Source organism: Chiloscyllium plagiosum, chromosome 35 (assembly GCF_004010195.1).
Source record: "Chiloscyllium plagiosum isolate BGI_BamShark_2017 chromosome 35, ASM401019v2, whole genome shotgun sequence".
In the NCBI taxonomy this organism is placed as follows: Eukaryota; Metazoa; Chordata; class Chondrichthyes; order Orectolobiformes; family Hemiscylliidae; genus Chiloscyllium; species Chiloscyllium plagiosum.
In genome coordinates this window covers 36001349-36027436 of record NC_057744.1, presented here as the reverse complement: position 1 = coordinate 36027436, position 26088 = coordinate 36001349, and the positions used below count along the sequence as shown (strand labels likewise).

The window sequence follows — 26088 nt, the reverse complement described above, 5'->3', positions numbered from 1 at the left end:
CCCACCCCCACCCTCCTCTAGCTTATCTCTCCATGCTTCAGGCTCTCTGCCTTTATTCCTGATGAAGGGCTTTTGCCCGAAACGTCGATTTTGCTGCTCGTTGGATGCTGCCTGAACTGCTGTGCTCTTCCAGCACCACTCATCCAGTTTCTAATTCAAAGACTGACCAAGAATATGATTCTACTGCATTCACCAATATTGTCTTGAGTGTTAGCCAGACCAAGCATCAAGCCAGTTATCCTTTGAGCACTGACCACACTTCATGAATATAGACAATTTAATAATATATGACTGAAGAGCCATTCTCTCAGTTAAACTTTGAGAAGATATATCAGAAAGAATACGCCAGGGACATATAAGCATTGCCAGGTGTAAAGCCAGGACCCAAGACAAAGCAAAAACAAAAGAGAACTGGTAGCAGTCAATGACTTCAAATAACGCTTACCCAATACCATATGTTGGTAGAGATGGAAAGTACCACAAGGTACCAAGAGTAGTCACCTGGGAAACTATCAGACACCATCAGAATCATTCTAACCCATTGGAAGATGTGAATGAGAACCAATTGAAATTGTTTCTGTGATTAAGGTGTTGTCATCATGCATTGTTAGTTTTGAAAAGCCCCTGTTTCTAGGCTAGAGACAAAAAAACTACAGATGCTAGAATCCAAGGTGGACAAGCCTGAAACATAGACTTCTTCACCTCTTGGTGCTGCCTGGCTTACTGTGTTCTTCCAGCCTCCTGCCTGTATCTCAGCTGACCAGTTTAGCAGACCAGAGGGGCACAGCATATATCTTTAAAAGGAATATGGCACTGGAAGTGTTCATTCCCTCTTTCCTATGTCCATTGAGGAAAGGTTAATACGGAGGAGTGGAACATTTTCCGTTTCAGGCATTCATACTTGGCATTAAACACTATCAGGCCTGACATTATAATTGGATTATATGATCAGCCTTTTTAAAAAGGTTTTAAAATCTACAGGTATGGTGATTATAACCCCAGGACATCAGAAATGCTTATATCACATCAAGATTCACTTCCTTTAATTGCTTAACTCTTGTCAGATATTTACAAATATTCATAAGAGAAAGAATTAACACATCTAGAACTATGTGTAAACTCTATGGCACTGATGAAATTTATTAAACATTTTTTGCAATCTCAGAGAGAGAAAGCTATGATGTGTTAAGTTGTTATCAAGACTGTCAGATTAATAAGAAAATACCCCTCATCCACTCAATGTTAGGAAGATAGAAGTTCAGATAACTGCACTCAGTGACTTAGCACAGCAGCTACATTTGGACTATAATATTTATTTCTGCTCATGATTTTGCAAAGGAAATAAATATTCATTATCTGTAGTTAAACTTAAACTTAATTTCAATATATTCAGTTGATTTACAGGTATCAGAAATAAATCCTCTTAACATCGAACAGTGATTTCAATAACTGTTGACTGTTTTCATTAATGTGCTATCATGTAATTAATAGAGAGAAACTCAAAGTAAGAGTGACTTATGAAATATATCAGTCGTTCATGCCAAGCAAACAATAATCCAGGTAGAGCTTACATCAAGGCTAACCATTGCTACTTAGTGAGTGACTCGATATCCAAATAACAGATAAGGTAGATTATCAACAGCTTTTCCCAACATATTAGAATCTAAAACAAAATGACATCAGTTTAAGGTGAGAGGGAAGAGATATATAAGTCCAAAGGGGAACTTTTTTCACATGTAGGGTGGTCAGTGTCTAGATTTTTCAGTGTTTGGAGTTTTGTATCAGCCATTAAAACATTTTGCAATTCTATTGGTTTCTAATATGAATTTAGCAATAATAAACTTAGCTCTGATGCAATGAGTGTCAGTGTTGCAATGGGAAGTTATAGTTCAGGCTAATCTACCGCATTAGTTTTATTTAGTTTTGCAAAGAGCAATGCATTGAAAAATATCATCTCGTTAAAGTTGACATTATTACCAAATTAATGAGTGATCCAACCACCCAAAGTCTCAACATACAAATGTTAGTAAGATTTGGATAAAGCTACTTTGTCTCAACAGTGTATTTAGCTCTAACCTCTGAAGACTATCTCTTGACTACACTAATTTAATATCTTTCCATTTCCCATACCAGCCATTCTGTGGTTACTGAGTAAGCTTGCTAAACGGTGCAAAACTTGGTTTGGTCTGCACTGCTTGCTGCCTTTCACTAGCAATCCCAGTTTGATGTGCATTAAAAATAAATATATATAATTGCGCAAAATTGACTTCTCTCAAAAGCAAATCCACACTTAATTCAGAACCTTTTAGACTAACCACATTGACAGGGCCTTGGCTTCATGCCAGTGAGGACAAGTTACAGGATAAATCCACTAAAAACTTTATTAAACCACAGCACTATATACAGACATCACAAGTATACTGACACCACAATATCTGACCTGCTGTGCTTTTCCAGCAACACATTTCCATCTCTGATCTCCAGCATCTGCAGACCTCACTTTCTCCTGACAGCATAACACACAGGTCATCCAATATATGTATGGCACAATGCACAGCAGTGGACAAAATAGCAAACAATATCTTAGGGTGTATAATCTTGTAATAATGGATCCAAAGTATCAAGGATAGTGTTAAATTTGCACTGAAAAGTTTTTTTAAAAAACATCCAGCTCAATCCAAAACTGACTGCAAATGTACATTTAATCATTATCTGGCAAATTCCAGTGTGGCATGCAGGAAATGTCACAACTGTAGAGAGTCAGAGAAACTTCAATCAAAAGAAAATCTTGTTAATCTTATAATGTGAGCAAAATATGCTTATATTTTACTTCAATCAGAAAATCCTCTCAGTTGAAATTCACCTCTTGTACAATTTGAGAGTTTTGGCCCTCCAAAAATATTTTTGAAAAGATATTAAAACTGGCTATAACGCCAATGTGTCCTGGCATCATTGTGTATGGACTAGGGTCATGAGGCTCATGGCTCTGAGGACAGGCAGTTAAACAGTCCTGCACTGCAGGTAAAAGAAAAGGAAAAATCACAGAATCGTACAGAATTCTACCGAATCAATCCTACGGTGTGTAAACAGGTCATTCAGCCCATCAAGTCCACACCGACCCTCCGAACAGCATCCCACCCAGACTCACCCCACATATCCTACCCTTGCAATACTGTATTTTCCATTGCTAATCTACCTAACCTGCACATCTTTGGACTGTGGCAGGAAACTGGAGCATGTGCAGGGGAGAATGACACAGTCACTCTGAGTGCTGGCAGTTAGCAGGGTTGAAAGGAATCTGGATGAAAGAGTTTCAATCAACCTACAAAACCAAGAGATTTAAAATCATCTGTTCAATTACCAATTGCAACATCACCAGTAGCCTCCATTGAGATGGCTATAATATTCTTTATGGATAATTCAAAGACTGATCACTTTAATAAACTGCACCTTTTCGAATTCACCTTTTATTTCTAAAATGTAGGTGTGTGTCATGTGACCATTTTTTCTTCCAAATAATAATAACTGATAAATACACTTTTTCTGTTAATTCAAGAAAGCCTGGTCAAATTGGGTCCTTTTAAAACTTAAGTTCATTTGGATGTGTGAGAAAGGTATCTACAGGGAAGACATTATTTTAAAACTAACCCTGTGGGAAACAACTATTGGGTGGGTGAACACCCAAAAAGGGGAACCAGATCCACTTTTTATTGAGCTTAACAATTTGAGGTATCTTGTCTGGAATTGGAAAATTTGGGAAATATCTCCCAGGTATTGATTGGAATATTAAGAGAGAGAGAGAGCACAAGCCCTGAGCAGTGATCATCAATTCATAGGAAACACTGATTCATCTTCCAGCATGAATATTGTGTAACAACCTGAGTAAGCTTCATGTTGGCCTTATGGAGATGAGAAACAAGTGCAACCATGTTTTAAGAAAAAGCAGCACTGAGCTAATCAATGGCACCCGGCACACTGGTATGATAAAGGAACAGGGCTGGGGATTTTCTTTTCTTTTCTGTCACAATAAATTTGCCATAAGTGCATTGGAAACCCTATTTTTGTACATCAGCAAGGTTTTTGCCTTGTTTTTGGCAAAGTTGCTTCAGAGAAAATAACTTCAAAGAAATCCTTGACTTCAGTACACAGGGGATAATGAGGTTCTTCTGCCACATTGGTAGTATTTCCACCTCAAGCAAAAGGCCCAGGTTCAAATGCCATCTGCTCCAGAGATGTGTCATAACATAAATAAAAGCAAATGGTGGAAATCTGAAATAAAATTGGAAAATGTTGGAGAAACTCAGCAGGTTTGGGAACATCTGTGCAGAGAGCAACACAGTTAACATTTGAGTCCAATTCTTCTGAAAAGTCATACCAGACCTGAAACGTTAACTCTGTTTCACTCTTCACAGATGCTACCAGGCCTTGCGTATGTCATAACTTGTCTGAATGGGTTGGTTAAAAATATCGACAGGAAACAAACAGCTTTGAGTTAATCCCATTGAGGTATTTAAAAGTCATAAATTGGCATTATACAAGTACCAACTGCAGACTAGAAAATAAAACATATCTCATATTTGTATCACCCTAAGTATGCAGATCAATAGGGTTCATAAAGAGTAGAGGTAGAAAAACAAATCTTGAGCCAGAAAACTTATTACTGGCTGTAGGTCAAGTCCTGTGTATTGCTTTATGGTCTGTTATAGTTCTAAGAGTTTATAAGAACACTATGTTTCAGACATGTGCCTTTACGTTAAGGTAAAATGAAGGAATGTAGGGGTCAAGTGTTTGATATAAAACATTAAAGGTGAGGGACAGATTGTCTTGTTTGGAAAAAGGTGCTGTGAACAATTACCAGAGCATCTGTGTGGATTATGAGTAGGCATTTAGTCCTCAAAGGCCTTGGAAGGAAGTTAGAATGTCAGATTTTGAAAATAATTGAAAATGATTCTAGAACATAGAACAAGAACACAGAAGAGTATAGCACAGTACAGGCCCTTCAGCCCTCGATGTTGTGTCAACCTTTTATCCTACTCTAAGATCATACTAACCAATGTACCCTTCATTTTACTATCATCCACGTGCCTCTTGAAAAGTCTCTTAAATGTCCTTAGTGTATCTGATTCTACTATCACTGCTGGAAGTGCACTCCATGCACCCACCACCTCTGACATTTCCCCTAAACCTTCCTCCAATTACCTTAAAATTATGACCCTTCATGATAGCCATTTCCACCCTGGAAACAAGTCTCTGGCTATCCACACTATCTATGCCTCCCAATATCTTGTACACCTCTATCAAGTCACCGCTCATCCTCCTTCACTCAAATGAGAAAAGCCCTACCTCCACGGTGGCACAGTGGTTAACACTGCTGCCTTACAGCTCCAGAGACCCGGGTTCAATTCCCACCTCAGGCAACTGACTGTGTGGAGTTTGCACATTCTCCCCGTGTCTGCGTGGGTTTCCTCCGGGTGCTCCGGTTTCCTCCCACAGTCCAAAGATGTGCAGGTCAGGTGAATTGGCCATGCTAAATTGCCCGTAGTGTTAGGTAAGGGGTAAATGTAGGGGTATTGGTGGGTTACGCTTCGGCGGGTCGGTGTGGACTTGTTGGGCCGAAGGGCCTGTTTCCACACTGTAATGTAATCTAATCTAAATCTAATCTAAACTGTTCTTCATAAGATATGCCCTCCAGTCCAGGCAGCATCCTGGTAAATCTCCTCTGTACCCTCTCTAAAGCTTCCACATCCTTCCTATAATGTGGTGACTAGAACTGAACATAGTATTCCAAGTGTGGTCTGACCAGGATTTTATAGAGCTGCAGCATAACCTCACAGCTCTTAAACTTAATCCCCCTGTTATCGAAAGCCAACACACCATATGCCTTCTTAACAACCCTATCAACTTGGGTGGCAACTTTGAGGGAATGATGGATGTGGACCCCAAGATTCATCTGTTCCTCCACACTGCCAAGAATCCTGCCTTTATCCCCGTATTCTTTATTTAAATTCAACCTTCCAAAATGAATCACTTCACAGTTTTTCAGGTTGAACTGCATCTGTCACTTCCCAGCCCAGCACCCTGTCAATGTCCTGATGCAAATTACAACAGCCCTCCACATTATTCACAACTCCACCAACCTTTGTGTCATCAGCAAACTTGCTTACCCACCCTTCCACTTCCTCATCCAAGTCATTCATTAAAACCACAAAGAACACAGGTCCTCGAACAGGTCTCCACAGAACACCACAGAGCTCCAGGCTGAATACTTTCCATCTACTACCACCCTTTGTCTTCTATGGGCCAGCTAATTACGTAACCAGACAGCCACATTTTCCTGTATCCCATGCCTCCTTACTTAATGAATTAGCTGACCATGTGGGACCTTGTCAGATGCCTTGATAAAATCCATGTACACTCCAAACATTGTTCTACCTTCATCAATGTGTTTTGTTACAATCCTCAAACAATTCACTAAGGCCTGTGAGGCATGACCTGCCCTATCTCTAATCAGCTACACTTTTCCTAATAATCATAAATTCTGTCTCTCAGAATTCTCTCCAATAATTTGTCCACTATCATGTAAGACGGTATTTCTTGGGGTTATTTCTATTCCCTTTCTCGAACAGGGAAATAACATTCACCACCCTCCAATCATCTAGCACTACTCCAGTGGACAGTGAAGATGAAAAGATCATCGCAAGACTCAGCAACGTCTTCCCTCGCTTCTCGTAGTAACCTAGTGTATATCCTATCTGGCCCAGGGGACTTATCGATACTCATGTTTTTCAAAGTTTTCAGCACATGCTCCTTCTTAACATCAACCAATCCTCAGAAACAACAGGGTTCCTCTCAGTAGTGAATACTGAAGGAAATTAGTCATTAAGCCCTTCCCTACCTCCTCCGACTCCAGGTACAAGTTTCCTCCACTATCTCTATCCACTACCCTTATTGGTCCTGCCCTCATTTTGGCCATCCTCTTATTCCATACATAAGTGTAGAATGCCTTAGGGTTTTCCTTAATCCTACCCACCAATGCTTTTTCATGCCCCCTTCCAGCTCTCCTAAGTCTATTTTTCAGTTCCTTCCTGGTTACTTTGTAACCCTATAGAGCCCTGACTGATCCTTGCTTCCTCAATGTTAAGTAAGCTTCCTTCTTCCTCTTGACTGGATGTTCCACATCTCTTGTTACCCAAGGTTCTTTCACCCTACCATCCCTTCCATGTCTCAATGGGAGCACTCACTGCAAGTGCTCCCTAAACAACCTCCACATTTCTATCATGCATTTTCCTGAGAATGTTTGTTTCCAATTTATGCTCTACAGTTCCTGCCTAATAGCATTGTAATTCCCCTTCCCCCAATTAAATACTTCCCATACCATCTGTTCCTATCCTTCTCCACGACTATAGTAAAGGTCAGAGAGTTGTGATCACTATGCGCTCCCACCAAGAGATCTGACACCTGACCTGGTTTGTTGCCAAGCACCAAATCCAATATGGTCTCCCCTCTAGTTGGCCTATCTCCATTTGAGTCAGGAATCCTTCCTGGACACACCTGTCAAAATCTGTTCCATCCAAACTATTTGCACTAAGGAAGTTCCAATTAATATTAGGGAAGTTGAAGTCACCCATAACAACAATCCTGTTACCTCTGCACCTTTCCAAAATCTGTCTCCCAAACTGCTCCTCCATGTCTCTGTTACTACTGGAGGCGGGGGGGGTGGGGGGAGGGTGTGTGTGTGTGTGTCTATACAAAATTCCCAATAATATGACTGTTCCATTCCTGTTTCTGAATTCAACCCACTGTAACTCAATAGACAAACTCTATTCAATGACCTCCCTTCTGCAGCTGTGATACTATGATTAGATTAGATTAGATTACTTTACAATGTGGAAACAGGCCCTTCAGCCCAACAAGTCCACACCAACCCGCCGAAGCGCAACCCACCCATACCCCTACATTTACCCCTTACCTAACACTACGGGCAATTTAGCATGGCCAATTCACCTGACCTGCACATCTTTGGACTGTGGGAGGAAACCGGAGCACCCGGAGGAAACCCACGCAGACACGGGGAAAATGTGCAAACTCCACACAGTCAGTCGCCTGAGGCGGGAATTGAACCCGGGTCTCCAGCGCTGTGAGGCAACAGTGCTAACCACTGTGCCACCGTGCCGCCCACAACCTGATTAGCAATGTCACTCCCCACCTCTTTTACCTCCTTCCCTAGTCCTTTTGAAATATCTCAACCCCAGAACATCCATTCCTGCCCCTGTGATATCCAAGTCTCCGTAATGGTCATAACATCATAGCTCCAAGTTCTGATCCATGCTCTAAGTTCATCACGGAGGAGAAAGTGAGGACTGCAGATGCTGGAGATCAGAGCTGAAAATGTGTTGCTGGAAAAGCGCAGCAGGTCAGGCAGCATCCAAGGAGCAGGAGATTCCTGAAGAAGGGCTCATGCCCGAAACGTCGATTCTCCTGGTCCTTGGATGCTGCCTGACCTGCTGCGCTTTTCCAGCAACACATTTTCAGCTCTAAGTTCATCACCCTTATTCCTGACTCTTCTTGCATTAAACTAGCCACACTGGATGCATTTTTCTATCCTATCAACTATCTATCCTTCCTCACAGACTCTCTGCATGCTGTACACCAGCAACCCATCCTCTGCTCTGTAAATCTGGTTCCAATCCCCTGTCAACTAGTTTAAACTCTCCTGAAGAGCTCTGGCAAAACTCCCACTCAGAATATTGGTGTCCCTCCAGTTCAGGTGTTGCCCATCCATCTTATACAGGTCCAACCTTCCCCAGAAGGTATCCCAATGATCCACATATCTGAAGCCCTCCCTGCTAGACCAGCCCTGCAGCCACATATTCAGCTTCACTCGCTCTCTGTTCCTCGCTTCACTAGCCAGTGGCACTGGTAGCAATCCTGAGATTACTACTCTGCTCGTCCTGCCTTTTAGCTTCCAACCTAACTCCCTATATTCACTTTTCAGGTCCTCATCCCTTTTCCTAGCTATGTCATTCCTACCAAGTGTATCATGACTTCTGGCTGCTCACCCTTCCCTTTAGGAAACCTGTCAACTCAATCCAAGACATCCCTGACCCTGGAACCCAGCAGGCAACATACCATCTGGGAGTCTCATTCGCAACCACGTAATCTCCTCTCTGTTCCTCTCACCATTGAACCTCCTATCACTATCACTCACTGTTTCCCCCCATTCCCTTCTCAGCCATAGAGTCAGGGTCAGTGCCAAAGACCTGGCCGCTGAGGCTTTCTCCTGCTAGGTCATTCACCCCGCCAACAGTATCCAAAGCAGTACACTTATTATTAAGGGGAAAGGCCACAGGGATCCCTGCATTAACTGCTTATTCCCTTTCCCTCTTCTGACAGTTACCCATCTTTATCCAGTAACATAGCTGTGACTACCTCCCCATAACTCCTCTCTAGTCACCCACCCTCAGCCTTCTGAATGATCTGAAGTTCATCCAGCTCAAGCTCCAGTTGCCTAAGGCACTCTGTGAGGAGCTGGAGTTGGGTGCACTTCCCACAGGTGACGTCAGCAGGGACACTAGTGGTGACCCTTACCTCCCACATCCTGCAAGAGGAGCATGCACCTGCCCTAGCCGCCATCCCCTCTGCTCTAAATTTCCAAAAGGGATTTAAAAAACCTTACCATACAACCCTCTACACAGAATCTTTAAACTGTTCATTTAATTTCAATATAGAGTGAGATTGTGAGTTCAAAAGTTGTTAAATAACACTTCCACACAGATATAAGGCCTGTGTGATTTACAGTAGCATGGAAATAGGCTTAGAGTGAGGTGGGGGGGAGTCCAGAGGAAATCACTGCAGGATCAGTTTGTTGAAACTCACAGATCTGAGACTGTACTGAGACACAAACAAATCATATGGTTACACTTTTCCATGTAAGAGTGCAGATGCCAGCCCAGTTTCAGATGAAGCAGACTGAGATTGCAAGAAATTAAACAAGACTGGAACATTTGCCTAACTTTGGCTAGTAGGACAAATCGCCATGGTAATGTGCACTGTAAAAGTCAGTGTGGGTGTTAGAAATGATATAATTATAAAAGAAAAAGAAGGAAAGCAAGCCTTCTGAAGTAGGAATCACGTCAGACTGGTTCCATGAGAATAGTCTGTCACTGGAGACAAAGTAAAATAAAAACATGTCAATTTTGGTCACACTGTAGGATTTAGAAGTTTTTTTTACTATTGAATCTAAATTGCCTAAACAATAGTGCTGGGTGCTTTTAGTTTGTTTGCTACAATAGAATTTTTAAAACTTTAAACCTTTGGCAATTTCTTTGGGTTGCCCATTGAGGAACAAATTCATTTTATAAATGTATCGATCTTTCGATATATTTCCATGATAGTACAGAATCATAGAGATGTACAGCATCAAAACAGACCCTTCGGTCCAACTCATCCATGCTGATCAGATATCCTATCTTAATCTAGTCCCAGTTGCCAGCACCCAGCCCATATCCCTCTAAACCCTTCCTATTCATATACCCATCCAGATGACTTTTAAATGTTGTAATTGTACCAGCCTCCACCACTTCCTCTGGCAGCTCACTCCAGACAGGCACCACCCTCTTCGTGAGAATGCAACCCCTTAGGTCCCATTTAAATCTTGCCCCTCTCACCGTAAACCAATGCCCTCTAGCTTTGCACTTCCCCACCCCAGGGAAAAAAACTTGGCTATTCACCCTATCCATCCTCCCTCATGATTTTATAAATCTCTATAAGGTCACCCCTCAACTTCCAAAATCCAGGGAAAATAGCCTCAGTCTATTCAGCCTCTCCCTATAGCTCAAATCCTCCAACCCTGGCAACATCTTTGTAAATCTTTACTGAATCCTTTCAAGTTTCACAACATCCTTCCTATAGGAGGGAGAGCAAAATTGCACACAATATTCCAAAAGTAGCCAGATCAATGTCCTGTTCAGCCGCAACATGACCTCCCAACTATGATACTCACTGCACTGACCAATAAAGGCAAGTATATCAAATGCCTTCTTCAATACCCTGTCTACATGGATCTCCAATTTCAAAGAACTATAAACCTGCACTCCAAAGTCTCTTTCCTCAGCAACACTCCCCAGGATCTTACCATTAAGTGTATAAGTCATGCACTGATTTGCCTCTCCAAAATGCAGCACCTCACAATTATCTAAATTGAGTACCATCTGCCACTCCTCAGCCCATGGGCCCATCTAATCAAGCTCCTCTGTACTCTGAGGTAACCTTCATCGTTGTCCACTACAACTCCAAATTTTTTGTCATCTGCAAACTTACTAACCAGACTTTCTATGTTCATATCCCAATCATTTATATAAATAATGAAAAGTAGTGGATCTAGCACTGATCCTTGTGGCACACAGCTAGTCACAGACCTCCAGTCTTAAAAGCAACCCTCCACCCACCACCTTCTGTCTTCTACCTTCGAGCCAGTTCTGTACCCAAATGGTGGGTTCTCCCTACATTTCATGTGATCAGATTTTTCTAAACAATCTACCATGAGGAAGTTTGTCAAACATCTTACTGAAGTCCATATAGATAATGTTCGCCATTCTGCCCTTACCAATCCTCTTCATTACATCTTCAAAAAAACTCAATGAAGTTGATGAGGAGACAAGAATTCAAGCTCTGTGTCTTGCACTCATCTTAACAAGAACACAAAGAAACATCTTGAATAAAGGGGCACCAACGTATTCAAAATGAGAAGAGGTGCTGAATGGTTAGGCCATCAATGGCATGACATGCAGCAGGTATGGTTAACTGTCAATCTTAATGATCAGACTAGGCAGGTAGATCTTAAATCGCCTGGCATTACAATGGGAATACAGCAGAGATTGACTGTCTCCATGCTCTTTCTTTTGAACGGGTCTACAAATTCCTTTTGCTAACTTAAAACAAGGTCCTGGGTCCTTATATATGTAGCTTCTGGCACATGCAAATGCATCACACCATCAGCATATGACTGATGATCTTAGATTGGTTTCTACTATAACTATAAGCACAGTCTGGATTATTTAGTTAATGATTTCCTACGGCAGAATCACATTGAACAGTGAATATGGTTTTCGGAGGTTTTCACGCACATGCTGGTAATGTATGCCTGCTCTGAAGGGTCAACGGGTATGTCTTATCATATATGTACATCCAGAGATTGAGAATGATTTATGCGCCAGCTAAGGCAGCATTTAGTCAAGCTTGTTTCACGTATTTATCAGTGGGATGTGAGAAGCTTTATTCACAAGTTGGTTTTGAAACCGATCCTGTCACGATAAATTATTTTCAGAAACTTGAAGCAGTTTCTAAGTACAGTTGCAATCATCTTGTTTTATTGACATTACATAAATGAGTTATTATAATTGAGTTATTATAATTTGGGGTCCCTCTCAGTTTTGCTTCAGTTATTTGTGGAAATAATAGAAGCCTTGGATCAGGTAAACGTAGAAAGGCATAGATTGAAGTATCAGTCTAGAAAGTGTATCTACAGACCCTAGACCAAGGTTTCAGTGCAGCATTGAGGATCGGTTGTGCTGTTGGAGATGCAGCCTTTTGGATGAAATGAAAGCCTATAACCGGACTTGTCACATCCTAAGGCACTCTTTTAAAAAAGAGTAGTGAGGTTAACCCAATTTCTTGACCTCAATCAACACATTTGAAATTTGTTAACTGCTCAATTATCTCATTTAGTGGCTGTGGGTCTTGTCCTAATAGCTACTGAGTTTTTCTATATTAAAACACGGCACTTCAAAAAAGTATGGATTGGCTGTGAAGGAACTTGAAACTTCTGAAAGTCATAAATCCTTGACATGAAATCTCTTGTGGCAGAGTGACAGTGCCCCTTCCCCTGGTCCAAGAAGGGCTGGGCCTCAAATCCCACCTGCCCCAGAGGCATGTAATAACATCTCCGAACAGGTTGATTTGAAAATCAGTTAAATAAAAAGAAATTAGCATGTTTTTATGAAAGCCTACTGAATGCTCAGGTGTTGGTTAGCTAATGTTCTACATATTCACTAACTTCATTTAAACAGCAACTTGTGGTTTGTGGCAGGTGTTTTGACCTTAACAAAGTGTCAATTCATCTTATTTATTTTTTGTTGAGTGTTGTCTCATTAACTAATGAACTTGCCTATGTTTAAAAATAAACACTATTCAGTATCCAAGAGCCAATGCAGTGAATTTGGACAACTTATGGCAAATACTTGGTCTCCTCTGCTCATCCAGATTACGAAGACAAAGATGTTAAGATTATGAGATGATCATCTGAGAAAATTAGAGTAGAATGATAAAGAAACCAGCTTCAATGGAATTTTCTTGACATTAATTTCGATCTTAACAAACAGCGAGTGAGCAATCAGGTTAAAGAGATAGTTTAGCCATCTCTCCACCCACAGTTTAGCAATATTGACAATTATAGATGGGGGGAATGTATGGGGAATGTGATACCAAAAGGTAAGCATTGTTAGACTGTTTTTCTCTCTGTTCCTGTATTCATACGTAAATATATTTGCCAAATTTATTTTATAAAAATAGAGGAAGAAAATAATTACTTGATGCCACTTCATCACATTTTTAGAAAAAGTAATGGTGCCTCTTTAAACTGACTGCTCACGAGCTGTTTGTTGAGATCACTTCCCTAGCTCCCCACAGAGTGGGGAGTACACCTGATTAGGTCCTGAGGATTTATCTACCTTTGTGTTTCAAGACATCCAGTACTTCCTCCTCCACAATATAGACATATTTCAAGATGTTACCATTTATTTCCCACTTGATTCTGAGTCTGAATACCTTACTTCAGTTAATTGCTACATGTACCCTTATTGTCTATCTAAGATCACCCCTTAACCAGATGTAGCTCAAGTCTATCCAGCAAGCTTGAAGGACGGACACATTCCTAGATGTTGGGTGAGGCAGTTATTGCTTGGTGTTCTCAAGAAATGCCCAACCAAAATGCAAAAAGATCTGAACTGTCTGTTTCTTACTTGTGCATTTTATATTTCCAGTCCCCTTCCTTATTTCAAAGGCTTTATCTCTGGTTTATTTTAGAGTTTTTCTTCCTGGCTAATTCACAATTCCTCATTTCTACAATACTCACCAAGCAAAAAAAACACGAAAAGATGCAGATTTAGAATAGTTTTCATGGATGGAACGAAAGTATTCAAATCAAGAAAAGGGAAGGATGGAAAATGCAAGAAGAAACACGAGTGAAGGCTCCACACAAAAGGCTTCTGCATAAGATAAAGATGCATGGCATTACATGCAATGTATTAGCATGGATAGAGGATTGATTAACTAACAGGAAGCAAAGAGAAGGGATAAATTAGTGTTTTTCTGGTTGGCAATCAGTGACTAGAGGTGTGCCTCAGAAGTCAGTGTTGGGACCGCAATTATTCGCAATTTCCATAGATGATTTGGAGTAGGGGAGACCACATATAGTTTGTCAAAGTTTGCAGATGATACTAAGATGCGTGGCAGATCAAAGTATGCAAAGGACTGAAATTTTGCAGAGGAACATAGTTTAAGTGAGTAGGCAAAGGTCAGGCAGAAGGAGTACAATGTTAATAAATGTGAAACCATTCATTTTGGTAGGAGTAAGAGTGAAAAGGACTATTATTTGAATGGTGAAAATTTGCAGCATGTTGCTGTCCAGAGGGACTGGAGTGTCCTTGTGCAGGAATCATAGAGGGATGGTCTGCAGGTACAACAAGTAATTAGGAAGACAAATGGAATGTTGTCCTTCATTGCGAGAGGGATTGGTTTTAAAAACAGAGAGGTAACGTTGCAGCTGTACAAGGTGCTGATGTGACCATGCCTGGAGTCGTGTGCAGTTTTGGTCTCTTTACTCAAGAAAGGATGTACTGGCACTAGAGGGTGTGCAGAGGAGGTTCACTAGGTTGATTCCAGAATTGAGGGAGTTGGCTTATGAGGACAGGCTGAGTAGACTGGGATTATATTCATTGGAATTTAGAAGAATGAGCGGGGATCTTATAGAAACATATATAATTATGAAGGAAATAGATAAGATAGAAGTAGAGAGGATGTTTCTACTGGAGGGTAAAGCTAGGACAAGAGGCTATAGCTTCAAAATTATGGGGAGCAGATTTAGGACCAAATTGAGAAGGGACTTCTTCACCCAAAGGGTTGTGAATCTGTGGAATTCCCTGCCCAGTGAAGTAGTTGAGAATAACTCAGAATACGGAGTTAGTTTAGGCTTGATTCTGGAAATGCAACAATACTGATTGAGGGCCTTTGTATTAGCTGCACATTATTGATTTTCAGAGGTTGTTTTGCTGAAATGTTTAGAGCCACGTCCACATCATAGCATACCACGTGAATAGGAAAGTAAAATGAGATTAAAATAATAATTAGGTACCAAAACCTTTCAGGGATTTCAGGAAGGAGGTAACATAATGGAAATTTCGAGAGTTTGGGAATGAGTGAATTAGAGCAAGGTAGCATTCAAAAATAGCTTGTCTCAGCTTGGTCAAATTAGGGAGAGGGAAGCGAGTTAAGGGCGATTTAATTCAAACTTATTGAAGTGACAAGAATAAAAATATGAAAAACAACACTAATCTTCTTGATAGAATAGAGATACACAAGAAAAGTCCTAACAGAGCTGCAGTTTTAGAGGTGATGACTCAATGTGGTTCAATGATAAGGCTCAGATTAGATGTGTGGTAACTCTGCACTAAGCGCATAGGCTGGCTTTCCTGTTTATACTTCTCTGTTGATCACCATATATTGCTATTGTGTTGGTTTGTGGTGCACTATTCTTTTCTCAAGAATAAACGCTTCACAATTTTTTTTCCAAACAGTAACTGTTTTTTTCCAAGTGGATGCCAACCAGCAGCATTGAAGCTGGACCATCTGCTTCCATGTCAGAAATGTCAGTGAAACTTTTAGTGGAAAATAGAGTGACAACTGTACTGTTAACACTTTATTCATATAAAAACAATGGATGAGCCTTATTAAATACTCACATGGTTTCTCACCACAGATGTAGTTGCACAAGACCTGTGAGATGTAGGCCCAATCACAATCTCGCTACTTGTCAACTTTAAGTCACAGACAGATTCACAGGACTCAGTCTGCACTTTGCAGTTCAATCAGCATCGAAAATGCAGTTTGATTGTCCTTTAATGTTGCTGTATTGCTGAGAACAGTGGGCAGGGCAACAAGGATGGAAATGCTAAGGTATGTTCCATCCAGTAGTTAGAAATTACTCCGTTCAGATAGATACCTAGGTCCTACCACTAAAATCAAGAAGAAACTCTGCACTGGCATATTTACAGCTCCTTTCATTCATAACTACCACCAAGAAGAAAAATGATTTATTATTATATCAACATGAACCTGGAGTCAGAAGAACTTTGGAGCCATTTGATGTTGGCAAGTGGGATCCGATTGTGGTGCCACCTGCTCCCATTCCCAGTGCCCCAGTTTTCATTCGCACAGGATAAGGATGTGAGTAGTGAATGATGCTCTTGACCTGGCTGGCTGCATTGCATCGGATAGGCTTTTTCATAGCTCCCTTCAATTGTCATCAGGCCAGATTCTGAATGACTCATGGTTCACAGTTCCTCAAAGGATTCAGAAACCATTGACTTGATTCAGCAAATGTCTGAAAAGTATGTTTAAAAGATCTTACCCATGTTGTCTTCCATGGTAACTGATGACCCCGTGACCCACCCTCCCATATCCATGCCTATTTACATAGTATGCACTATGTAAGGAACTAAATAGTAATAATAACACATTAGGGTCTGCTTAGAAAAGATTCACAAATATGGTTTGAAAAAACTGTAGTTCTTGCAACTCTTTTAAAAGTGTCAATCAAACAGAACGTTAAAGCATTAATAACCAGAGACATCAAAAACTTCACAGCACTCAAACTTGTGAAAATAAACATTGAGACTTTGCTAAAAGAGATCACAGAAATAAGAATTTATTGTAATCATTTAAAGGTGTCAATCGAGAAAAGTTGACAGTTTTTTGCAGCTGTCAAACAGAACCCTATCTAAGAGAATATTTTTTATTTCTGGTCTCTCGGTTAAACATGCATAATGTACAGGGGTGTAGCTATTTCCAATCAATCAACTCAAACATGTTATGACACAATACTGGAACAGGTGGAACTTGAACCTCACCCTCCTGGATCAGAGGTAGAGGCACTACCACTGCATGATACAAAGGTTTTGTGGAAAGATGTAAGAATGATGCAGCATTAGATGTCTTCAATAGGCCAGATTTGAATCTCAGCAGAGACCTCAATATCTCAATGAGTTGGAGGTTTGGAGTAGATGGCAAGATTACGTGGGTGACTGTGAGTATATTTGGGATGTTTACATAAAATGTGAGGTCAAAGGAGGGGATGAATTCAGGAAAAAGCGACAGAATATTATGAGTTGATATAAGGTCAAAATTCCCTGAAATGGGAAGCTATTCACGTAAAAGCTTAAGGGGGAAAGTAGTGAGCATATCTACTTAAGAAACTGTCATGCTATGTGGATGGCTGGTACAGAACAAGGTTTTGAATGAGACAAGACTGGTAGAACAAGATGGAATGCTCAAAGAAGGGGAAAGTACTAGGGGCTCAGGTCAAAGTGAAATTTGGTTCAAAGGGCTACATTGGCATGACATACATGTCTGCATCAATTAAATGGTGAAAGCAATAGCCAATTAGTGGAACAGGGATGTCACCTCTCAGCCAGATTTCCACCAAGGTAAGGAATTTGATGCAATCATCCAGAATATATTTATAGATTTCAAGTTCATTGGTTGTGATTGAACAGACATTCTGGAGGAATATATAGAAAGGGTCGAGAATGTGGCGCTGGAAAAGCACAGTGGGACAGGCAGGTTATGCCTGAAATGTCGATTCTCCTGCTCCTCAGATGCTGCTTGACCTGCTGTGTTTTTCCAGCACTCCACTCTTGACTCTGATCTCCAGCATCTGCAGTCCTCACTTTCTCCTGTATGGGAAGAGGCCACGATAGCAGGACTACTGGCAGAGTCTATTAGATCTATCACTGAGAAGAGTAAGTTAGGCAGGGAAAAAGGTAGACAAGAGAACTGGATTGGGAAATTGTGATTGCTGCAAGAGAGGAGGCCAAAAAAGTCTCTTTGAAGAATCTCAGCAGAGATCTCGAATGAATCTGGAAGCTTATGGAAAAGGGATTCAAGCCTAGGATAAGGTAGATAAGTCAGATAAATATGGAGAACTGAAGAAATGCAATAGTAATTTGGGAAGACGGGGAGGAGAGAAATAATGAAAGAAGGATCTAGGAGAGCAAAGTAGAAATTGATTTGATGGGGTCACGATCATGGTGGGAAGCAATGTATGCACGCAAAGGGGCACAGGCAGTAGCATTTGTGGATTTCACACTATGAAAGGAAGGATTAAAATGTTAAAAGAAAACTAATTTTACCTCATTTACATCAGTCTTAATGAAAGCCTCATAGCCATTGTATTTCTCCTCCTTAAAATGCCAGTTGACCTACTCTATATTTTCAGCTTTTTTTGGTATTATTTCAGTTCCTTTCTTTCATCTTCACCAATAGCTATTAGAGACACAGTGAGACTTCGTCAAAGAAAGGACATTCTTGTTAAAGAGGCCATCAAAGAAAGAAGAGACCTTTATCAGAGAGAGGAGATCATCCGACAAAGATAAAGGAGAACATATAATAATCAAGGCCAGGAGATTTTTATTAATGAGGGACTGTGTCACTGAAGATCTAATAAAGGTTTATCCACAGGGTTGAAGTTTTCTTTTTAATAAGTGGCATGGGAAAGGGATCAAGTTATTAGTGCATTGCACCCTCTTACCTGGAGTGGAATACTCAAGACCGGTAGGTACCTCCTGAGCTGCAAGCTCTTCTTGATGTCCATTGTAGAATCTTTGCTGGTAGCAGTTATCAGGAAATCCTCCCATGGATGGCTCCCCGCACATGTCAACAGGGATGTATCTCTGAAATACAGAAACAGCACCTCAATGCATGGATCCACACACAAAGGCATGAAAGCATCTTGATTTTTTTTTATTGCAGACATTATGCTTTTGATTGGATTCTGAGAGGTTACAAAATGCTGTTATGTGGGAGTGGCATGGATCAGGTACAACAAAGATTAGTTGCAGTGATCACTACGAACCCTCAAACATGGGAATTAGGAGGGGGAGCTTTGAACCTGCTCTGCAAGTCCACGCAATATTATGGCACCCAGTACTTTCAATTCAGCTACAACTACAACATGGATTGATGCAGAATAAATGTCTATATGTAGTCCCATCAAAAAATTCCAAATCAGGTGCAACATGAGTTGACTTTAGAGTAAAGAATCCTCTAAACTGCCCTTTCAAACATTTGCAGGGTGGGTACAGAATAGATTAGATCCTAGATTATTTCCTGTTTACACTGTCCATCATTCTTATGTACAGATAAAAGTACAGGTGCAGCATGGGTTGAATAGAAAATTATACCCCTCTACATTACTGCATCAAGCTTTCCCAAAGCAAGTACAGTACAGGTTCACTATAAAGTTCAGTGGGGGTTGGGGTAAGGATATGGGTGAAGGTGCCTCACACCCTAAAATTGAGCTTGATATTGAGTCCAGAAGGTTGTAGAGTTCCCAAAGTGGAAAATGAGGTGTTGTTCTTCCAGTTTGCACTGAGCTTGGGGCACTGCAGCAAGCCTGAGACAGAGATATTGGTCAGGGAACAGATGGTGAGTTGAATTGCTCCAGTCAAGCCTAGCACAAGCTGAAAGAACAGCACCTCATTTTCCATTTTGGAACTCAAGACTTAATATCGAGTCCAACAATCTTAGGGCTTAAAGCACCTTCTCCTTAGCCCACAGTTCACACATCAGGCCTTGTTATCACAATGTCTGCCATTACATAAACCCAGTGTTATCCATTAATAGTCCTAATTAGTAGCTATTCATTCTCCCAGGCTTACCATTATCCACTCCTTTGCCTGTCTGGCTGTTCTGTCTCTTTGGGCTCTGAATATACCTATTGTTTACTCCTTAACCCCTCCCCCCACTCTTTCTCCTAGTTCTGAAGTTCTGTGGAAGAGTCACTGGAGCCCAAACTCTGATTTCTTTCCACAGATGTTGTCAGACCTGCTGAGCTTTTCCAGCAACTTCTGTTCTTTCTGATTTCCAGCATCCTCACTTCTGCTGTTTTTTAATCTCTAACCTCATCTTTTTTATTTGCTGTTAGGATGTGAGGATATCTGGCAAAGCCAGTATTATCCTCAGCCCAAACTACCTCAGATGGCGAGTCTTCATCAATCATCCTTTCCACAGCTGTAATACTATCTTTGACAAGCAATGCCACACCTTCCCCTCTTTTGACCCTACTAAAACATTTAAACCCTGGAACCTGCAACAGCCAATCCTGTCCCTGTTCTACCCATGTCTCCGTAATAGCCACAACATCGAAGTCCCAGGTACCAACCCACGCTGCAAGTTCACCTACCTTATTTCGTATACTTCTTGCATTGAAGTATACACACTTCAAACCACTTTCCTGTTTACCGGCACCCTCCTTTGAAATTGATGCCATGTTCCTAACCTCCCTACACTCCAGGTCCTGCACCATAAAGCTACATAACCTATATTAATCTAGTCCCATTTACCAGCATAAACCCTTCCTATTCATATACACATCCAAATGCCTTTTAAATGTTATAATTGTACCAGCGTCCACCACTTCCTCTGGCAGCTCATTCCATACATGCACCACCCTCTGCATGACAAAGTTGCCCTTTAGATCCCTTTTAAATCTTTCCCCTCTCACCCTAAACTTATGCCCTCTAGTTCTGGACTCCCCCACCCCAAGGAAAATACCTTGTCTATTTGTCCTATCCATATCTCTCATGATTTTATAAACCACTATAAGGTCACCCTTCAGCTTCCGACGCTCCAGGGAAAAGAGCCTCTGCTATACAATCTCCCCTGACAGTTCAAATCCTCCAACCCTGGTAACATCCTTATAAATTTTTTCTGAACCCTTTCAAGTTTCACAACATCCTGCTGGTAGGAGAGATATGCTGTTTTTAGTTTTGATTACATTTGTACACATGCATCATTAAGACAGTTTAATGCAATAGAAAATTGATGCATAGCCCAAGATGGTATTTCCATGATTACAACATGATTTCCACTTTTCTGCTTTGCATGGCTGCAGATAGTTGCAGAAGGAGTTATGCATTTAACACTGGAATAATCTAGTTCTAGCTATTGGTCCAGTGCAGGGTTATCTCAATCCTAGTGGGTAGAGTTTAAGTCTCTGGCAGATAAATGTGAGCAAGCCCCATTTGTAAACCCTGGAACAGGGTAAATCCAGTTGTGTTACTCAATGGCAATTAATTCTGGCTGTTGACTGTAGTGCTGAAAGGGTTAACACCGAGGAGTTACCAAGTAGCACCCACTTTGATACTGTCATTTGGACTGTGGGCAGAACAGCACCAGATCTCAAAGCAATGACATCTAACATCCTCCTCAAAGTTTCTATTTTGATAATATCAATGAAACCTGTAGCTAGTTTTTAACATACAATAATTCACACCCGATTAACAAAAGACTCTTCTAATCTGCCTTCAGAAATTATTTTCCTGTACAACACTGAACCAAACCGTGGGTGGCACGGTGGCACAGTGGTTAGCACTGCTGCCTCACAGCGCCAGAGACCCGGGTTCAATTCTTGCCTCAGGCTGTGTGGAGTTCACACATTCTCCCCGTGTCTGCGTGGGTTTCCTCCGGGTGCTCCGGTTTCCTCCCACAGTCCAAAAATGTGCAGGTCAGGTGAATTGACCATGCTAAATTGCCCGGAGTGTTAGGTGCAGGGGTAAATGTAGGGGAATGGGTCTGGGTGGGTTGCGCTTTGGCGGGTCGATGTGGACTTGTTGGGCCAAAGGGCCTGTTTCCACACTGTAAATAATCTAAACATATCCTGTAGTTTCCTATAGTTAAAGAGTTCAACTTTTGCAGTTGTATAAGACTCTGGTGCGGCCGCATCTGGAGTATTGTGTGCAGTTTTGGTCGCCATACTATAGGAAGGATGTGGAGGCACTGGAACGGGTGCAGAGGAGGTTTACCAGGGTGTTGCCTGGTAGAAAGATCGTATGAGGAAAGGCTGAGGCACTTGGGGTTGTTTTCATTGGAGAAAAGAAGGTTTAGGGGTGACTTGATAGAGGTGTACAAGATGATTAGGGGTTTAGATAGGGTCGACAGTGAGAATCTTTTTCCACGTATGGAGTCAGCTATTACAAGGGGGCATAGCTTTAAATTAAGGGGGAGTAGGTATAGGACAGATGTTAGGGGTAGGTTCTTTACTCAGCAAGTCGTGAGTTCATGGAATGCCATGCCAGTAGCAGTGGTGGGCTCTCCCTCATTATGGGCATTTAAGCGGGCATTGGATAGGCATATGGAGGATAGTGGGCTAGTGTAGGTTAGGTGGGCTTGGATCGGCGCAACATCGAGGGCCGAAGGGCCTGTACTGCGCTGTATTCTTCTATGTTCTATGTTCTATGTTATCTGGTCAGCATAGACAAGTTGGAGCAAAGGTTCTGTTTCCATGCTGTACACCTCTATGTTTCTATGCCTCTATGACTCTCAGTCTGTGTTAATAATGTAAACAATGTAACAGAAAAAGGACAGAAATTAACATCTTATAAATTGTATTAAAGGTATTCAGTTCATATAATTTACAGCACAGGAACAGGCAATTCAGCTCAACTCTTCAATATCATTATTTATATTCCATAGATGCCTCTGACCTCAACTCACTCAATCAGAATATCTTAGTATCCTTTTCTCCCTCAAATATTCAGGTAGCTTCCTCTTCAGCATGCTTGTACGATTTGTCTTAACTGCTGAATGTGGTAATGAGTTCCACATTCTAATCATTCTCTTCCAAAAGATGTTTCTCTGAACTCCTTCTTGGATTTATTAGTGACTATATATGGCACTGAGTTTTAGAATCCCTGTAGTAGAAACCCTACCAAGCCCTACTATAATTTTAAACAGCTCCATTAGGTCTCCTGTCTTCCTTCCTTTTTGCAAAATCTTTCCTGATGCTTCTACTGTGTCAAATCTTGAATCACCTTTGCCAGAAGTAATCTGTAAAAATGAGGCATTAAATCCATTCTTGATTATTTGAGTATACAAATATATCTTTGTGATTTATCAGAGTTTGAACCGACACTTATCCTTTAATCAAACTCCACACACATAATAACTGGTCATTCATTTGATTTACAAAACCTTACTCTTTGCCTAATTTTTGCTACATTTTCCTTAATAGCATCAGTATGTTTCAAAGGAATTCACTGCAGAGAAAGCACTTGGAGATATTGAAAAACACATAAAATGTTTTATTTTCTGTCATAGTCATTGTATACTTTTAAGGATCTGCAAACTAAATTTCAACGATAATAATCATTTACTACATTCTTGTATTAATTTATCACCTCACAGCCAGATTTGAAAATCTTGACTGCAGTCAAATAACTGAATAACAAACTGCACAAACTGATTGTATAATGAGAGTGTCATGAATCAGAGAATTATAACAGGGTTACAGATATAGTTGGCAATATTGCTTCCTACTGTATCTGTTATTCATGATGCCCTCAACTATTAAGAAATCCTCATATCGAGTTCATTTCAAAATTTTCGTTATGGCATTGTATAAGAAGAACTGAAGTTGTTCAATGCACAGAGAAGGGAGTGATGGCCTAAGACTGACAGGTTTATCACTGATCACCAGACAGAGTGACTGGTATCTGCTTTTTTTCTTTCCTATTTGCCTGTGGTATTGACCAATCTCAGTTCTAACCACAGAGACGTTAAATGAAGAACGCTGTGCGCCAGCAAGATCAATAAATCATTTCAGTTATCCAAGGCCAGAGACATTTTCTAATTAATGAACTCTTATTGAAAATACCTATCCACCATATTTTCATTGATGGGATGAAGAGGTCTTTCATTTCAGTTCCCCTTCTCCTCCTGCGAAATCTGACCAGGGACCTAGAATTCAACTTCAAAAGTTCTAATCTGCTTATCTTAGTGCTATCATTAGAGTCAATTGGATAGCCTGAATGAAATAGTATAAGAGCACAATAAATAGGATCAGGAGTAGACCATTTCGCTCTCCAAGCCTGCTCTACCATTCAACATCATAACTGCTGATCTTGGGGTTAAATGTCACATTTCTATCTGCTCCCCATATCCCTTTGATACCTTGAGAGATGAAAAATCTGACTAAATCCAATCCTAAATGTATTCAACATTGTTGCATCCACAATTCTCAGGGGTGGGCAATTCCATAGATTTACAACATGTTGAATGAAGTAATTTCTCTTCATTTCAATCCTAAATGAAGACTGTATACCGATTATTTAGATTCCCAATCAACATAAACAATCTCTCAGCATCTTGCCCAAAACGTTCCATTAGAATCTTGCAAAGCTCGGTAAGATCTCCTCTTCTTTTTTAAACATCAGTGACTCAGGACCCAATTTAATCTGTCCCACACCATGGGCCATGCCTCATCCCAAGGGTCAATGTTTTGGACCTTTACTGGGCCACCTCTAATGCAAATATATCCTTTTACAGAGGTGAAGAACCAGACATCATGCAACCCAATGCCTGGGTAACTCAATTGATAGAACAGCTGACTTCAAATCTGAGGGTCCAAGATTCTGGATGCTGTCTTTTAGTTAAAAGATAGGAAACAGAAGACAGGGAAAGTTGAACATTTCTTAGACAAGTTGAAAATGGTGTTCCTGAGGGATTGGTGTTGGGACTACTGCTTCTTCTGATTTATATAAACAATTTGGAGATGGATGTTGAGGGCAATTTGCAGATGATGCTAAGATAGGGAGAATAGTGAATTGTGAGGCTGACACAGAGGGACCTTGACAAGTTTGCCACATTGATTGACCTTGCAGATGAATGTCAATGCAGAGAAATGGGAGGTAATGCATTCTGGTAGAAGAAACATGGAGAGACAATACAGAGTTAATGATACAAATTTGACAGGAGTATAGAAGCAGAGGGACCTCAGGGGATCATGTGCAGAATTCTCTGAAGGTGACCAGGCAAGTTCAAACAGTTGAAAAATGTGTTGTTGGAAAAGCGCAGCAAGTCAGGCAGCATCCAAGGAGCAGGAGAATCGACGTTTCGGGCATAAGCCCTTCTTCAGGCATAAGCCCTTTTCCAGCAACACATTTTTCAGCTCTGATCTCAGCATCTGCAGCCCTCACTTTCTCCAAATTCAAACAGTTGTTAAGAAAGTTCATTGGATCCTTGGATTTATAAATAACGGCATAGAGTATAAAAGTAAGGAAGTGACGTGGCATCGCTACAAAACATTGGACTGCTCACATTTGGAGTATTGTGTTCCATTCTGGGCTCCTTATTTAAGAAGGGGTGTGAAAGCCCTAGAGTGAGTTCAAAGGAGATTAACCAGAATGATACCAGCAGTGAGGGATTATAGACACAAGGAAGAATTAGAGAAGTTGAGCTTATTATCTTTGGAGCAAAGAAGATTAAGAAAGACCTTATGGAGGTGTTCAAAATTATGAAAAACGATGGCAGGGTAAAGAAGAATATTCTGTTTCCAAGTTACTGTTAGTAACGGGGTCACAATTTCAAGATTGTCAGCATGAGATCTAAGTGTGAGGTGAGGAGAAACCTCTTTATTCAGAGAGTTGTTAGCATTTGGAATGCACTGCCTGGGAGCGTGGTGGAGGCAGATTCCATAGGAGTTTTCAAAGAGAGTTGGATATATGTTTGAAAGTGAAAAATTTAGTGGCCTTGAGAGTTAGGGCTGGAGAATGAGATGAGTTGGGTAGCTCTTTCAGGAGCCTATACAGAGACGATGGGTTGAATGGGCTCCTGTACCATAAAATTCTATGATTCTGTGATTCTAAATCTCCACAAATACTCACCAAAACTCTGTACAATTTTAGCAAAACATCTTTATTAGATTACATTACAGTGTGGAAACAGGCCCTTCGGCCCAACAAGTCCACACCGACCCGC

At 40.9% G+C, this 26088-nt stretch overlaps 1 protein-coding gene across 3 annotated transcripts in view; it reads right to left on the bottom strand.

Annotated features, from left to right (window-relative positions):
* The window catches only part of ets1 (v-ets avian erythroblastosis virus E26 oncogene homolog 1), a 104299-nt gene that overhangs the window by 72230 nt on the left and 5981 nt on the right, over positions 1–26088 (bottom strand). For all 3 annotated transcript variants that reach the window (XM_043676925.1, XM_043676927.1, XM_043676930.1), the window contains exon 3: positions 18863–19004. In XM_043676925.1, the coding sequence (XP_043532860.1) occupies positions 18863–19004 (142 nt within the window). The remainder of the gene's footprint in view (positions 1–18862; positions 19005–26088) is intronic.